The 17023-nt window shown below is 43.4% G+C and overlaps 1 protein-coding gene across 1 annotated transcript; it reads right to left on the minus strand.

Moving 5' to 3' along the window:
- Positions 1–5188: 5188 nt before the first annotated feature.
- Positions 5189–13486, minus strand: LOC138480492 (cysteine-rich, acidic integral membrane protein-like). The gene is made up of 8 exons (XM_069612267.1): positions 13217–13486; positions 12042–12473; positions 11610–11729; positions 8444–9091; positions 7652–7951; positions 7268–7555; positions 5648–5839; positions 5189–5539 (listed from the first exon to the last, which is right to left on the minus strand). The coding sequence occupies exons 1-8, from the start codon at positions 13484–13486 to the stop codon at positions 5189–5191; spliced, it is 2601 nt and encodes an 866-aa protein (XP_069468368.1).
- Between the last annotated feature and the right edge of the window lie 3537 nt (positions 13487–17023).

Genomic DNA, 17023 nt, shown 5'->3' on the forward strand with positions numbered 1-17023 from the left:
TCCCCTGCACCAGCTGCAATAGAAATACTTCTGTTTACTTCTTGGAAGTAGATGGTGGGTGGGGGGTGGCACTCCCTCCCAGTCTTTGAGCTCTGGCATGATGTGCATCTAGCAAGGGTGAGCAGAATGGGTGACTGGCGGCTGAAGGTGGGGACACTATTAGGAAGTCGTTATGTATGCATCCCTGCAAGAAGTAGAGTAATCCAGACTTACTACAGGCTTGAAATCTATACATCAGCCCCTGTAAAACAATAATTCTTCAGCCGCAAGCTAGTCTAGTGTTCAGGTGGAGATTTCTATGAAGCAGGAGAGCATGGTTTTATGATATGTATATAAATATATAAATATATATATATATAGAGAGAGAGAGAGAGAGAGAGATATTGAGCCTTTTAGGGGAAATGTGAATTGCATGGAACTTTATGTTATTGCCTAATGCTGCGAAAGAATGTTATCATTAGGCATGGAAGTCTGAGCCTTTTTATATTTTTAATAATAAAATGATGTCGATAATATAGTGTCTGAAAGTGGGACCTGCTAATCAGACAACACCTTCATAATGGTCCATGCCAAAAAGCATAATGCACAGAGGTACCTTGCTGTGACCGTCTCCTGATATCCCCAGCGGACTCCCGGCAGTGGTGGCAGGGCAGGTTCAAAGGTCACATGTATATTCCTGAGCACACCTACTGGAACACAAACGTCCAACAGATAACTTTGTAACTGTATGCACCTTAGATTCAAAATATTATAACTGTGTACACCAGCAGCCTAGTGACAGATTACAATCTAAATGCAAGCGATGTCTGGTTTTGACATTGTGGTTCGGAGATTGGAGAAACAGTCACAAGAATTTGCGGAAATTTAATTGTCACCCCGGTGGAAAGTGACTCATTCATGGCAGGGCCCAGTGTGTATTGATCTGTCTGGGCTAGGTGTTCCCAAAACAAGCTTCTCAGGGGGGTCTACCCATCCCCCTGAGAAGGGGTATCACCTTGCTCCAGAGAACAGGAACAGTCTCTGTGAGGTCCCCTGGGAACCAGTGCTTCAGAGTCGGTCCTGACATTAAAAAGGCCACCTTATACCAGGGTACAGATTACTTGAGCCATTTTGATGTAGGTAGACAGAGGGAGTGGGCAGCTTAAATTAACCCACAGTAGAGCTTCAGCCCACAGAGGGGTCTCACCATCTTGGATTTTGCAAAGAGTTTCCAAATATCCAGCCCTCTCCTTAATTGCTGCTGCCAAGATGCTCTGAGTATGACATCAGCAGGCAAAGGACACTTGTTACAGTGGCCAGGATTGGACCTTAACAACAGGCTTGATGTTAGGATTTCTCTTGTATGAACTGACGACCCTGGTAAAAAGCATGGCCTGTGCCTGATTTCACTACTCTAAACAGTGAAGGATGTATACCTGTCAGGCTGTGCCTCTTTCACAATTATTATTGGGGTCACTGCTGGTTTAATAGTAGTGTGGGGCTGAGTATGCACTTTAACCCCTCCTCGTACTTCTGTTGAGCAGTAGTCATGTTGTCATGTATGCAATTGCACATTTTAGAAGATTTTAGTTATTTTTGCATAGGTAGTTTATATATTGAAAATACACCCGCAAGGCACATTCCCTAAGAAAGACATGCATTTAGCACTTGGGTAGCTCATCCGTACTAATATGCATGCAATAGGGATAACAGCTAGGTACAAGAAAAGCTACATGACACTAGCTTGTTTAAGTCTAACGTACATTGACCTTGGACCCCCACCCCAATCACCTAAGGGTATTTGTATGTATTTATTTATTTATTTACTTACTTATTTACTTATTTATTCATTTATTACATTGCAAAGTAATGTGTAACATACAGGCAGTGTGGCTTCCTTTGGAGAGGAAGACTGAGTGTTCCTGCTTTCAGGAACAGCGCAGCATTAGCTTGGTCCCTGCATCTGGGGACAGATCATACGAGTGAGGCAGGGATGACTCCCTTTATTGTAGGACTTCCCGGTAGCTTCTGACAGTGAAGAACCCCTAATCCAGAGAGACTGTGTGGAAGGAGCAGAGGCACATGTAAATTAACATACAAAGACACAATAAAGACTAGTGAAATAGCTTTTGGCCATTCAAGGGCTACAGATGTGACTCCATATTCACAGACATGTGCACTCCATGCTACTGGCACTCCGGGATGGGAGTGCCAATGTACAGTGCACTGACAGTACAGATTTGACCTGGAAAAAGCAATGGTGGGGCCTAACAGGCAAAGGCCTGTTTATGAGCTCCAATACTCATACATGGCATGGGTTGCACGTGCCTGGATGCAGGTATAATCTTTGCACTCTACCTAAATGACCACAATGCAGCTGGGACATATGCACCAGCATGCCCTAATGGGACTGGAACCCCTAAAAAACAAAGACAAAACGTGGTGTGGCTATGTAGCGTGGTCATAAATGTAGATACTGAAAGCTATCCCTCTGCCACTGCAGGGACAAGAGCTTGCAGCAGGAACTCTTCTGCACCCCCCCCATTCAATGATATGTGTCTCTTTAATGGCACTCTGGTGGTTCATATTCAGCAGTCTATGCTATGTCATGTTAGGCTTAGTTATAAAGTGCACTATTACTAAAGGTGGCTAGGCGCTTTATATAACAGATCAGATACTGCTTCCCCCGAAGCACACACAGCTTACCTTACACTCATCCTTCATTTCATTCACACCGCTTACCTTACACACATCCTTCATTTCATTCACACCGCTTACCTTACACTCATCCTTCATTTCCTTCACACCGCTTACCTTACACTCATCCTTCATTTCCTTCACACCGCTTACCTTACACTCATCCTTCATTTCCTTCACACCGCTTACCTTACACTCATCCTTCATTTCCTTCACACCGCTTACCTTACACTCATCCTTCATTTCATTCACACCGCTTACCTTACACACATCCTTCATTTCCTTCACACCGCTTACCTTACACTCATCCTTCATTTCATTCACACTGCTTACCTTACACACATCCTTCATTTCCTTCACACCGCTTACCTTACACTCATCCTTCATTTCCTTCACACCGCTTAGTTTACACTCATCCTTCATTTCCTTTACAACGCTTACCTTACACTCATCCTTCAGTTCCTTCGCACCGCTTACCATACACTCTTCCTTCATTTCCTTCACACCACTTACCTTACACACATCCTTCATTTCCTTCACACCGCTTACCTTACACTCATCCTTCATTTCCTTCACACCGCTTAGTTTACACTCATCCTTCATTTCCTTTACAACGCTTACCTTACACTCATCCTTCAGTTCCTTCGCACCGCTTACCCTACACTCTTCCTTCATTTCCTTCACACCACTTACCTTGCACCATCCTTCATTTCTTTCACACCGCTTACCTTACACTCATCCTTCATTTCCTTCACACCGCTTACCTTACACTTCTTCGCATCGCTAACCATACACTCATCCTTAATTTCTTTCACACTGCTTACCTTACACTCATCCTTCATTTCCTTCACACTGCTTACCTTAAACTCATCCTTCTTTTCCTTCACTCCGCTTATCTTACACTGATCCTTCATTTCCTTTACACTGCTTACCGTACACTCTTCCTTCATTTCCTTCACACCACTTACCTTACACTCATCCTTCATTTCCTTCACACCATTTACAGTACACTCATCCTTCATTTCCTTCACACCGCTTACCTTATACACATCCTTCATTTCCTTCACACTGCTTACCTTACACTCATCCTTCATTTCCTTCCCACTGCATACCTTACACTCATCCTTCATTTCCTTCCCACCGCTTACCTTACACTCATCCTTCAGTTCCTTCACACTGCTTAACTGACACTCATCCTTCATTTCCTTCACACTGCTTACCTTATACTCATCCTTAATTTCCTCCACACAGCTTATCTTACACTCATCGTTCATTTCCTTCACACCGCTTACCTTACACTCTTCCTTCATTTCCTTCACACCGCTTACCTTACACTCATCCTTCATTTCCTCCACACCACTTACCTTACACTCATCCTTCATTTCCTTCAGACCGCTTACCTTACACTCATCCTTCATTTCCTTCACGCCGCTTACCTTACACACATCCTTCATTTCCTTCACACCGCTTACCTTACACTCATCCTTCATTTCCTTCACACCGCTTACCTTACACTCATCCTTCATTTCCTTCACACCGCTTACCTTACACTCATCCTTCATTTCATTCACACCGCTTACCTTACACACATCCTTCATTTCCTTCACACCGCTTACCTTACACTCATCCTTCATTTCATTCACACTGCTTACCTTACACACATCCTTCATTTCCTTCACACCGCTTACCTTACACTCATCCTTCATTTCCTTCACACCGCTTACCTTACACACATCCTTCATTTCATTCACACCGCTTACCTTACACTCATCCTTCATTTCCTTCACACCGCTTACCTTACACTCATCCTTCATTTCATTCACACCGCTTACCTTACACTCATCCTTCATTTCCTTCACACCGCTTACCTTACACTCATCCTTCATTTCCTTCACACCGCTTACCTTACACTCATCCTTCATTTCCTTCACACCGCTTACCTTACACTCATCCTTCATTTCCTTCACACCGCTTACCTTACACTCATCCTTCATTTCCTTCACACCGCTTACCTTACACTCATCCTTCATTTCCTTCACACCGCTTACCTTACACTCATCCTTCATTTCATTCACACCGCTTACCTTACACACATCCTTCATTTCCTTCACACCGCTTACCTTACACTCATCCTTCATTTCATTCACACTGCTTACCTTACACACATCCTTCATTTCCTTCACACCGCTTACCTTACACTCATCCTTCATTTCCTTCACACCGCTTAGTTTACACTCATCCTTCATTTCCTTTACAACGCTTACCTTACACTCATCCTTCAGTTCCTTCGCACCGCTTACCATACACTCTTCCTTCATTTCCTTCACACCACTTACCTTACACACATCCTTCATTTCCTTCACACCGCTTACCTTACACTCATCCTTCATTTCCTTCACACCGCTTAGTTTACACTCATCCTTCATTTCCTTTACAACGCTTACCTTACACTCATCCTTCAGTTCCTTCGCACCGCTTACCCTACACTCTTCCTTCATTTCCTTCACACCACTTACCTTGCACCATCCTTCATTTCTTTCACACCGCTTACCTTACACTCATCCTTCATTTCCTTCACACCGCTTACCTTACACTTCTTCGCATCGCTAACCATACACTCATCCTTAATTTCTTTCACACTGCTTACCTTACACTCATCCTTCATTTCCTTCACACTGCTTACCTTAAACTCATCCTTCTTTTCCTTCACTCCGCTTATCTTACACTGATCCTTCATTTCCTTTACACTGCTTACCGTACACTCTTCCTTCATTTCCTTCACACCACTTACCTTACACTCATCCTTCATTTCCTTCACACCATTTACAGTACACTCATCCTTCATTTCCTTCACACCGCTTACCTTATACACATCCTTCATTTCCTTCACACTGCTTACCTTACACTCATCCTTCATTTCCTTCCCACTGCATACCTTACACTCATCCTTCATTTCCTTCCCACCGCTTACCTTACACTCATCCTTCAGTTCCTTCACACTGCTTAACTGACACTCATCCTTCATTTCCTTCACACTGCTTACCTTATACTCATCCTTAATTTCCTCCACACAGCTTATCTTACACTCATCGTTCATTTCCTTCACACCGCTTACCTTACACTCTTCCTTCATTTCCTTCACACCGCTTACCTTACACTCATCCTTCATTTCCTCCACACCACTTACCTTACACTCATCCTTCATTTCCTTCAGACCGCTTACCTTACACTCATCCTTCATTTCCTTCACGCCGCTTACCTTACACACATCCTTCATTTCCTTCACACCGCTTACCTTACACTCATCCTTAATTTCCTTCACACCGCTTACCTCGCACTCATCCTTCATTTCATTCACACCGCTTACCTTACACACATCCTTCATTTCCTTCACACCACTTACCTTACACTCATCCTTCATTTCCTTCACACCGCTTACCTTACACACATCCTTCATTTCCTTCACACCACTTACCTTACACACATCCTTCATTACATTCACACCGCTTACCTTACACTCATCCTTCATTTCCTTCACACCGCTTACCTTGCACTCATCCTTCATTTCCTTCACACCGCTTACCTTACACACATCCTTAATTTCCTTCACACTGCTTACCTTACACACATCCTTAATTTCCTTCACACCGTTTAACTTACACTCATCCTTCATTTCCTTCACACCGCTTACCTCGCACTCATCCTTCATTTCATTCACACCGCTTACCTTACACTCATCCTTCATTTCCTTCCCACTGCATACCTTACACTCATCCTTCATTTCGTTCCCACCGCTTACCTTACACTCATCCTTCAGTTCCTTCACACTGCTTAACTGACACTCATCCTTCATTTCCTTCACACTGCTTACCTTATACTCATCCTTAATTTCCTCCACACCGCTTATCTTACACTCATCGTTCATTTCCTTCACACTGCTTACCTTACACTCTTCCTTCATTTCCTTCACACCGCTTACCTTACACTCATCCTTCATTTCCTCCACACCACTTACCTTACACTCATCCTTCATTTCCTTCAGACCGCTTACCTTACACTCATCCTTCATTTCCTTCACGCCGCTTACCTTACACTCATCCTTCATTTCATTCACACCGCTTACCTTACACTCATCTTTCATTTCCTTCACACCGCTTAGCAAACACACATCCTTCATTTCCTTCACACCACTTACCTTACACACATCCTTCATTACATTCATACCGCTTACCGCACACTCATCCTTCATTTCCTTCACACATCTTACCTTACACTCATCCTTCATTTCCTTCACACCGCTTACCTTACACTCATCCTTCATTTCCTTCACACCACTTACCTTACACACATCCTTCATTTCCTTCACACCGCTTACCTTACACTCATCCTTCATTTCCTTCACACCGCTTACCTTACACTCATCCTTCATTTCCTTCACACTGCTTACCTTGCACACATCCTTCATTTCCTTCACACCGCTTACCTTACACACATACTTAATTTCCTTCATGCCGCTTACCTTACACTCATGCTTCATTTCCTTTACAATGCTTACCTTACACTCATCATTCAGTTCCTTCACACCACTTACCTTACACTTCTTCGCACCGCTAGCCATACACTCATCCTTAATTTCCTTCACACCGCTTACCTTACACTCATCCTGCATTTCCTTCACACCGCTTACCTTACACTCATCCTTCATTTCCTTCATACCGCTTATCTGACACTGATCCTTCATTTCCTTCACACCGCTTACCTTACACTCATCCTTCATTTCCTTCACACTGCTTACCTTACACTCATCCTTCATTTCCTTCATACCGCGTACCGTACACTCAACCTTCATTTCCTTCACACCGCTTACCTTACACTCATCCTTCATTTCCTTCACACCGCTTATCTTACACTCATCCTTCATTTCCTTCAGGCCGCTTACCTTGCACTCATCCTTCAATTCCTTCACACCGCTTACCTTACAGTCATTATTCATTTCCTTCACACCGCTTACCTTAAACTCATCCTTCATTACCTTCACACCCCTTACCTTACACTCATCCTTCATTTCCTTCACACCGCTTACCTTACACTCATCCTTCAGTTCCTTCACACTGCTTAACTGATACTCATCCTTCATTTCCTTCACACTGCTTACCTTATACTCATCCTTAATATCCTCCACACCGCTTATCTTACACTCATCGTTCATTTCCTTCACACTGCTTACCTTACACTCTTCCTTCATTTCCTTCACACCGCTTACCTTACACTCATCCTTCATTTCCTCCACACCACTTACCTTACACTCATCCTTCATTTCCTTCAGACCGCTTACCTTACACTCATCCTTCATTTCCTTCACGCCGCTTACCTTACACTCATCCTTCATTTCATTCACACCGCTTACCTTACACTCATCCTTCATTTCCTTCACACCGCTTAGCAAACACACATCCTTCATTTCCTTCACACCACTTACCTTACACACATCCTTCATTACATTCATACCGCTTACCGCACACTCATCCTTCATTTCCTTCACACATCTTACCTTACACTCATCCTTCATTTCCTTCACACCGCTTACCTTACACTCATCCTTCATTTCCTTCACACCACTTACCTTACACACATCCTTCATTTCCTTCACACCGCTTACCTTACACTCATCCTTCATTTCCTTCACACCGCTTACCTTACACACATCCTTCATTTCCTTCACACCGCTTACCTTACACTCATCCTTCATTTCCTTCACACTGCTTACCTTGCACACATCCTTCATTTCCTTCACACCGCTTACCTTACACACATACTTAATTTCCTTCATGCTGCTTACCTTACACTCATGCTTCATTTCCTTTACAATGCTTACCTTACACTCATCATTCATTTCCTTCACACTGCATACCTTACACTCATCCTTCATTTCCTTCATACCGCGTACCGTACACTCAACCTTCATTTCCTTCACACCGCTTACCTTACACTCATCCTTCATTTCCTTCATACCGCGTACCGTACACTCAACCTTCATTTCCTTCACACCGCTTACCTTACACACATCCTTCATTTCCTTCACACCGCTTACCTTACACTCATCCTTCAATTCCTTCACACCGCTTACCTTACAGTCATTATTCAGTTCCTTCACACCGCTTACCTTACACTCATCCTTCATTTCCTTCACACTGCTTACCTTACACTCATCCTTCATTTCCTTCATACCGCGTACCGTACACTCAACCTTCATTTCCTTCACACCGCTTACCTTACACTCATCCTTCATTTCCTTCACACTGCTTACCTTACACTCATCCTTCATTTCCTTCATACCGCGTACCGTACACTCAACCTTCATTTCCTTCACACCGCTTACCTTACACTCATCCTTCATTTCCTTCAGGCCGCTTACCTTGCACTCATCCTTCATTTCATACACACCACTTACCTTACACACATCCTTCATTTCCTTCACACCGCTTACCTTACACTCATCCTTCAATTCCTTCACACCGCTTACCTTACAGTCATTATTCAGTTCCTTCACACCGCTTACCTTAAACTCATCCTTCATTACCTTCACACCCCTTACCTTACACTCATCCTTCATTTCCTTCACACCGCTTACCTTACACTCATCCTTCATTTCCTTCACACCGCTTACCTTACACTCATTATTCATTTCCTTCACACCGCTTACCTTAAACTCATCCTTCATTTCCTTCACACCGCTTACCTTACACTCATCCTTCATTTCCTTACACCGCTTACCTTACACTCATCCTTAATTTCCTTCACACTGCATACCTTACACTCATCCTTCATTTCCTTCACAATTCTTACCTTACACTCATCTTTCATTTCCTTCACACCGCTTACCTTACACTCATCCTTCATTTCCTTCATACCGCTTACCTTACACTGATCCTTCATTTCCTTCACACCGCTTACCTTACACTCATCCTTCATTTCCTTCACACTGCTTACCGTACACTCTTCCTTCATTTCCTTCACACCACTTACCTTACACTCATCCTTCATTTTCTTCACACCGCGTACCGTACACTCATCCTTCATTTCCTTCACACCGCTTACCTTACACTCATCCTTCATTTCCTTCACACTGCTTACCTTACACTCATCCGTCATTTCCTTCCCACTGCATACCTTACACTCATCCTTCATTTCCTTCCCACCACTTACCTTACACTCATCCTTCATTTCCTTCACACTGCTTACCTTATACTCTTCATTCATTACCTTCACACCCCTTACCTTACACTCATCCTTCATTTCATTCACACCGCTTACCTTAAACTCATCCTTCATTTCCTTCATACCGCTTACCTTACACTGATCCTTCATTTCCTTCACACAACTTACCTTACACTCATCTTTCATTTTCTTCACACCGCGTACCGTACACTCATGCTTCATTTCCTTCACACCGCTTACCTTACACTCATCCTTCATTTCCTTCACACTACTTACCTTACACTCATCCTTCATTTCCTTCCCACTGCATACCTTACACTCATCCTTCATTTCCTTCCCACCACTTACCTTACACGCATCCTTCATTTACTTCACACTGCTTACCTTACACTCATCCTTCATTTCCTTCACACCGCTTACCTTACACTCATCCTTCATTTCCTTCACACCGCTTACCTTAAACTCATCCTTCATTTCCTTCACAACGCTTACCTTACACTCATCCTTCATTTCCTTCACACCGCTTACCTTAAACTCATTGTTCATTACCTTCACACCCCTTACCTTACACTCATCCTTCATTTCCTTACACCGCTTACCTTAGATTCATCCTTCATTTTCTTCACACCCCTTACCTTACACTCATCCTTCATTTCCTTCACACCGCTTAACTGACACTCATCCTTCATTTCCTTCACACCGCTTACCTTAAACTCATCCTTCATTTCCTTCACACTGCTTACCTTACACTCATCCTTCATTTCCTTCACACCCCTTACCTTACACTCATCCTTCATTTCCTTCACACCGCTTACCTTACACTCATCCTTCATTTCCTTCACACCTCTTACCTTACACTCATCTTTCATTTCCTTCACACTGCTTACCTTACACTCATCCTTAATTTCCTTCACACCGCTTACCTTCCACTCATCCTTCATTTCCTTCACACCTCTTACCTTACACTCATCCTTAATTCCCTCCACACCGCTTATCTTACACTCATCCTTCATTTCCTTCACACTGCTTACCTTACACTCATCCTTCATTTCCTTCACACCACTTACCTTACACTCATCCTTCATTTCCTTCACACTGCATACCTTACACTCATCCTTCATTTCCTTCACACCGCATACCTTACACTCATCCTTCATTTGCTCCACACCACTTACCTTACACTCATCCTTCAATTCCTTCACACCGCTTAACTTACACACATCCTTCATTTCCTTCACACTGCTTACCTTACACTCATCCTTCATTTCCTTCACACCGCTTACCTTACACTCATCCATCATTTAATTTACACCGCTTACCTTACACTCATCCTTCATTTCCTTCACACCGCTTACCTTACACTCATTCTTCATTTCCTTCACACTGCTTAACTTACACACATCCTTCATTTGCTTCACACCGGTTACCGTACACTCATCCTTCATTTCCTTCACACCGCTTACCTTACACTCATCCTTAATTTCCTTCACACTGCTTACCTTACACTCATCCTTCATTTCCTTCACACTGCTTACCTAACGCTCATCCTTAATTTCCTTCACACCGCTTACCTTACACACATCCTTCATTTCCTTCACACCGCTTACCTTACACTCATCCTTCATTTCCTTCACACCGCTTACCTTACACTCATCCTTCATTTCCTTCACACTGCATACCTTACACTCATCCTTCATTTCCTTCACACCGCTTACCTTACACTCATCCTTCATTTCCTTCAAACCGCTTACCTTGCACTCATCCTTCATCTCCTTCCCACCGCTTACCTTATACTCATCCTTCATTTCCTTCACACCGCTTACCTCGCACTCATCCTTCATTTCATTCACACCGCTTACCTTACACACATCCTTAATTTCCTTCACACCACTTACCTTGCACTCATCCTTCATTTCATTCACACCGCTTACCTTACACACATCCATCATTTCCTTCACACCGCATACTTTACACTCGTGCTTCATTTCCTTCACAGCGCCTATCAAACACTCATCCTTCATTTCATTCACACCGCTTACCTTACACTCATCCTTCATTTCCTTCACACCGCTTACCTCGCACTCATCCTTCATTTCATTCACACCGCTTACCTTACACACATCCTTCATTTCCTTCACACCACTTACCTTACACTCATCCTTCATTTCCTTCACACCGCTTACCTTACACTCATGCTTCATTTCCTTTACAATGCTTACCTTACACTCATCCTTCAGTTCCTTCACACCGCTTACCTTACACTTCTCCGCACCGCTAACCATACACTCATCCTTAATTTCCTTCACACTGCTTACCTTACACTCATCCTGCATTTCCTTCACATCACTTACCTTACACTCATCCTTCATTTCCTTCATACTGCTTACCTTACACTGATCCTTCATTTCCTTCACACCGCTTACCTTACACTCATCCTTCATTTCCTTCACACTGCTTACCATACACTCTTCCTTCATTTCCTTAACACCATTTACCTTACACTCATCCTTCATTTCCTTCACACCGCGTACCGTACACTCAACCTTCATTTCCTTCACACCGCTTACCTTAAACTCATCCTTCATTTCATACAAACCGCTTACCTTACACACATCCTTCATTTCCTTCACACCGCTTACCTTACACTCATTATTCATTTCCTTCACACCGCTTACCTTAAACTCATCCTTCATTTCCTTCACACCTCTTACCTTACACTCATTCTTCATTACCTTCACACCCCTTACCTTACACTCATCCTTCATTTCCTTCACACCGCTTACCTTACACTCATCCTTCATTTCCTTCACACCGCTTACCTTACACTCATCCTTCATTTCCTTCACACCGCTTACCTTACACTCATTATTCATTTCCTTCACACCGCTTACCTTACACTCATCCTTCATTTCCTTCACACAGCTTACCTTACACTCATCCTTCATTTCCTTACACCGCTTACCTTACACTCATCCTTAATTTCCTTCACACTGCATACCTTACACTCATCCTTCATTTCCTTCACACCTCTTACCTTACACTCATCTTTCATTTCCTTCACACCGCTTACCTTACACTCATCCTTCATTTCCTTCATATCGCTTACCTTACACTGATCCTTCATTTCCTTCACACCGCTTACCTTACACTCATCCTTCATTTCCTTCACACTGCTTACCGTACACTCTTCCTTCATTTCCTTCACACCACTTACCTTACACTCATCCTTCATTTCCTTCACACTGCTTACCTTACACTCATCCTTCATTTCCTTCCCACTGCATACCTTACACTCATCCTTCATTTCCTTCCCACCACTTACCTTACACTCATCCTTCATTTCCTTCACACTGCTTACCTTATACTCATCCTTCATTACCTTCACACCCCTTACCTTACACACATCATTCATTTCCTTCACACCGCTTACCTTACACGCATCCTTCATTTCCTTCACACCGCTTACCTTAAACTCATCCTTCATTACCTTCACAACGCTTACCTTACACTCATCCTTCATTTCCTTCACACCGCTTACCTTACACTCATCCTTCATTTCCTTCACACCGCTTACCTTAAACTCATCCTTCATTACCTTCACACCCCTTACCTTACACTCATCCTTCAATTCCTTACACCGCTTACCTTAGACTCATCCTTCATTTCCTTCACACTGCATACCTTACACTCATCCTAAATTTTCTTCACACCGCGTACCGTACACTCATCCTTCATTTCCTTCACACCGCTTACCTTACACTCATCCTTCATTACCTTCACACTGCTTACCTTACACTCATCCTTCATTTCCTTCCCACTGCATACCTTACACTCATCCTTCATTTCCTTCCCACTGCATACCTTACACTCATCCTTCATTTCCTTCACACTGCTTACCTTATACTCATCCTTCATTACCTTCACACCCCTTACACTCATCCTTCATTTCCTTCACACCGCTTACCTTTCACTCATCCTTCATTTCCTTCACACCGCTTACCTTAAACTCATCCTTCATTTCCTTCACAACGCTTACCTTACACTCATCCTTAATTCCCTCCACACCGATTATCTTACACTCATCCTTCATTTCCTTCACACTGCTTACCTTACGCTCATCCTTCATTTCCTTCACAACGCTTACCTTACACTCATCCTTAATTCCCTCCACACCGCTTATCTTACACTCATCCTTCATTTCCTTCACACCACTTACCTTACATCCATCCTTCATTTCCTTCACACTGCATACCTTACACTCATCCTTCATTTCCTTCACACTGCATACCTTACACTCATCCTTCATTTCCTCCACACCACTTACCTTACACTCATCTTCAATTCCTTCACACTGCTTACCTTACACTCATCCTTCATTTCCTTCACACCGCTTACCTTACACACATCCTTCATTTCCTTCACACCGCTTACCTTACACACATACTTCATTTCCTTCAAACCGCTTACCTTGCACTCATCCTTCATTTCCTTCACACCGCTTACCTTACACTCATCCTTAATTTCCTTCACACCGCTTACCTCGCACTCATCCTTCATTTCATTCACACCGCTTACCTTACACTCATCCTTCATTTCATTCACAACGCTTACCTTAAACACATCCTTCATTTCCTTCGAGCTGCTTACCTTGCACTCATCCTTCATTTCATTCACACCGCTTACCTTACACACATCCTTCATTTCCTTCACACTGCTTACCTTACACTCATCCTTCATTTCCTTCACACCGCTTACCTTGCACTCATCCTTCATTTCATTCACACCGCTTACCTTACACACATCCTTCATTTCCTTCACACCGCATACCTTACACTCGTGCTTCATTTCCTTCACAGCGCCTACCATACACTCATCCTTCATTTCACTCACACCGCTTACCTTACACACATCCTTAATTTCCTTCACACCGCTTACCTTACACTCATCCTTCATTTCTTTCACACCGCTTACCTTGCACTCATCCTTCATTTCATTCACACCGCTTACCTTACACACATCCTTCATTTCCTTCACACCGCTTACCTTACACACATCCTTCATTTCCTTCACACCGCTTACCTTGCACTCATCCTTCATTTCCTTCACACCGCTTACCTCGCACTCATCCTTCATTTCATTCACACCGCTTACCTTACACACATCCTTCATTTCCTTCACACCGCATACCTTACACTCGTGCTTCATTTCCTTCACAGCGCCTACCATACACTCATCCTTCATTTCACTCACACCGCTTACCTTACACTCATCCTTCATTTCCTTCCCACTGCTTACCTTACACTCATCCTTCATTTCATTCACACCGCTTACCTTACACACATCCTTCATTTCCTTCACACTGCTTACCTTACACACATCCTTCATTTCCTTCACACCGCTTACCTTACACACATCCTTCATTTCCTTCAAACCGCTTACCTTGCACTCATCCTTCATTTCCTTCACACCGCTTACCTTACACTCATCCTTAATTTCCTTCACACCGCTTACCTCGCACTCATCCTTCATTTCATTCACACCGCTTACCTTACACTCATCCTTCATTTCCTTCACACCGCTTACCTTGCACCCATCCTTCATTTCATTCACACCGCTTACCTTACACTCATCCTTCATTTCCTTCACACCGCTTACCTTACACTCATCCTTCATTTCCTTCACACCGCTTACCTTACACTCATCCTTCATTTCCTTCACACCGCTTACCTTACACTCATCCTTCATTTCCTTCACACCGCTTACCTTACACTCATCCTTCATTTCCTTCACACCGCTTACCTTACACACATCCTTCATTTCCTTCACACCGCTTACCTTACACTCATCCTTCATTTCCTTCACACCGCTTACCTTGCACCCATCCTTCATTTCATTCACACCGCTTACCTTACACACATCCCTTATTTCCTTCACACCGCATACCTTACACTCGTGCTTCATTTCCTTCACACCGCTTACCTTACACTCATCCTTCATTTCCTTCACACCGCTTACCTTACACACATCCTTCATTTCCTTCACACCGCTTACCTTACACACATCCTTCATTTCCTTCACACCGCTTACCTTGCACTCATCCTTCATTTCCTTCACACCGCTTACCTTACACTCATCCTTAATTTCCTTCACACCGCTTACCTCGCACACATCCTTCATTTCCTTCACACCGCATACCTTACACTCGTGCTTCATTTCCTTCACAGCGCCTACCATACACTCATCCTTCATTTCACTCACACCGCTTACCTTACACACATCCTTCATTTCCTTCACACTGCTTACCTTACACACATCCTTCATTTCCTTCACACCGCTTACCTTACACACATCCTTCATTTCCTTCAAACCGCTTACCTTGCACTCATCCTTCATTTCCTTCACACCGCTTACCTTACACTCATCCTTAATTTCCTTCACACCGCTTACCTCGCACTCATCCTTCATTTCATTCACACCGCTTACCTTACACTCATCCTTCATTTCCTTCACACCGCTTACCTTGCACCCATCCTTCATTTCATTCACACCGCTTACCTTACACTCATCCTTCATTTCCTTCACACCGCTTACCTTACACTCATCCTTCATTTCCTTCACACCGCTTACCTTACACTCATCCTTCATTTCCTTCACACCGCTTACCTTACACTCATCCTTCATTTCCTTCACACCGCTTACCTTACACACATCCTTCATTTCCTTCACACCGTTTACCTTGCACCCATCCTTCATTTCATTCACACCGCTTACCTTACACACATCCCTTATTTCCTTCACACCGCATACCTTACACTCGTGCTTCATTTCCTTCACACCGCTTACCTTACACTCATCCTTCATTTCCTTCACACCGCTTACCTTACACACATCCTTCATTTCCTTCACACCGCTTACCTTACACACATCCTTCATTTCCTTCACACCGCTTACCTTGCACTCATCCTTCATTTCCTTCACACCGCTTACCTTACACTCATCCTTAATTTCCTTCACACCGCTTACCTCGCACTCATCCTTCATTTCCTTCACAACGCATACCTTACACTCGTGCTTCATTTCATTCACACCGCTTACCTTACACACATCCTTAATTTCATTCACACCGCTT

The sequence above is a fragment of the Ambystoma mexicanum genome, chromosome 5p, assembly GCF_040938575.1.
Source record: "Ambystoma mexicanum isolate Mex_15411 chromosome 5p, UKY_AmexF1_1, whole genome shotgun sequence".
NCBI classification, from domain to species: domain Eukaryota; kingdom Metazoa; phylum Chordata; class Amphibia; order Caudata; family Ambystomatidae; genus Ambystoma; species Ambystoma mexicanum.

Bases quoted from the DNA above. Each gene is read 5' to 3' on its own strand.
- LOC138480492 (XM_069612267.1), bottom strand. From the start codon at position 13,486: ATGAAGGATGAGTTTAAGGTAAGCGGTGTGAAGGAAATGAAGGATGAG. The intron at 11,730-12,041 runs GTAAGTGGTGTG...AATGAAATGAAG, and splicing joins AAATGAAGGATGAGTGTAAG to GATGAGTGCGAGGTAAGCGG. The intron at 9,092-11,609 runs GTAAGCGGTGTG...GATGAGTGCAAG, and splicing joins AAATGAAGGATGAGTGTAAG to GTAAGCGGCCTGAAGGAAAT.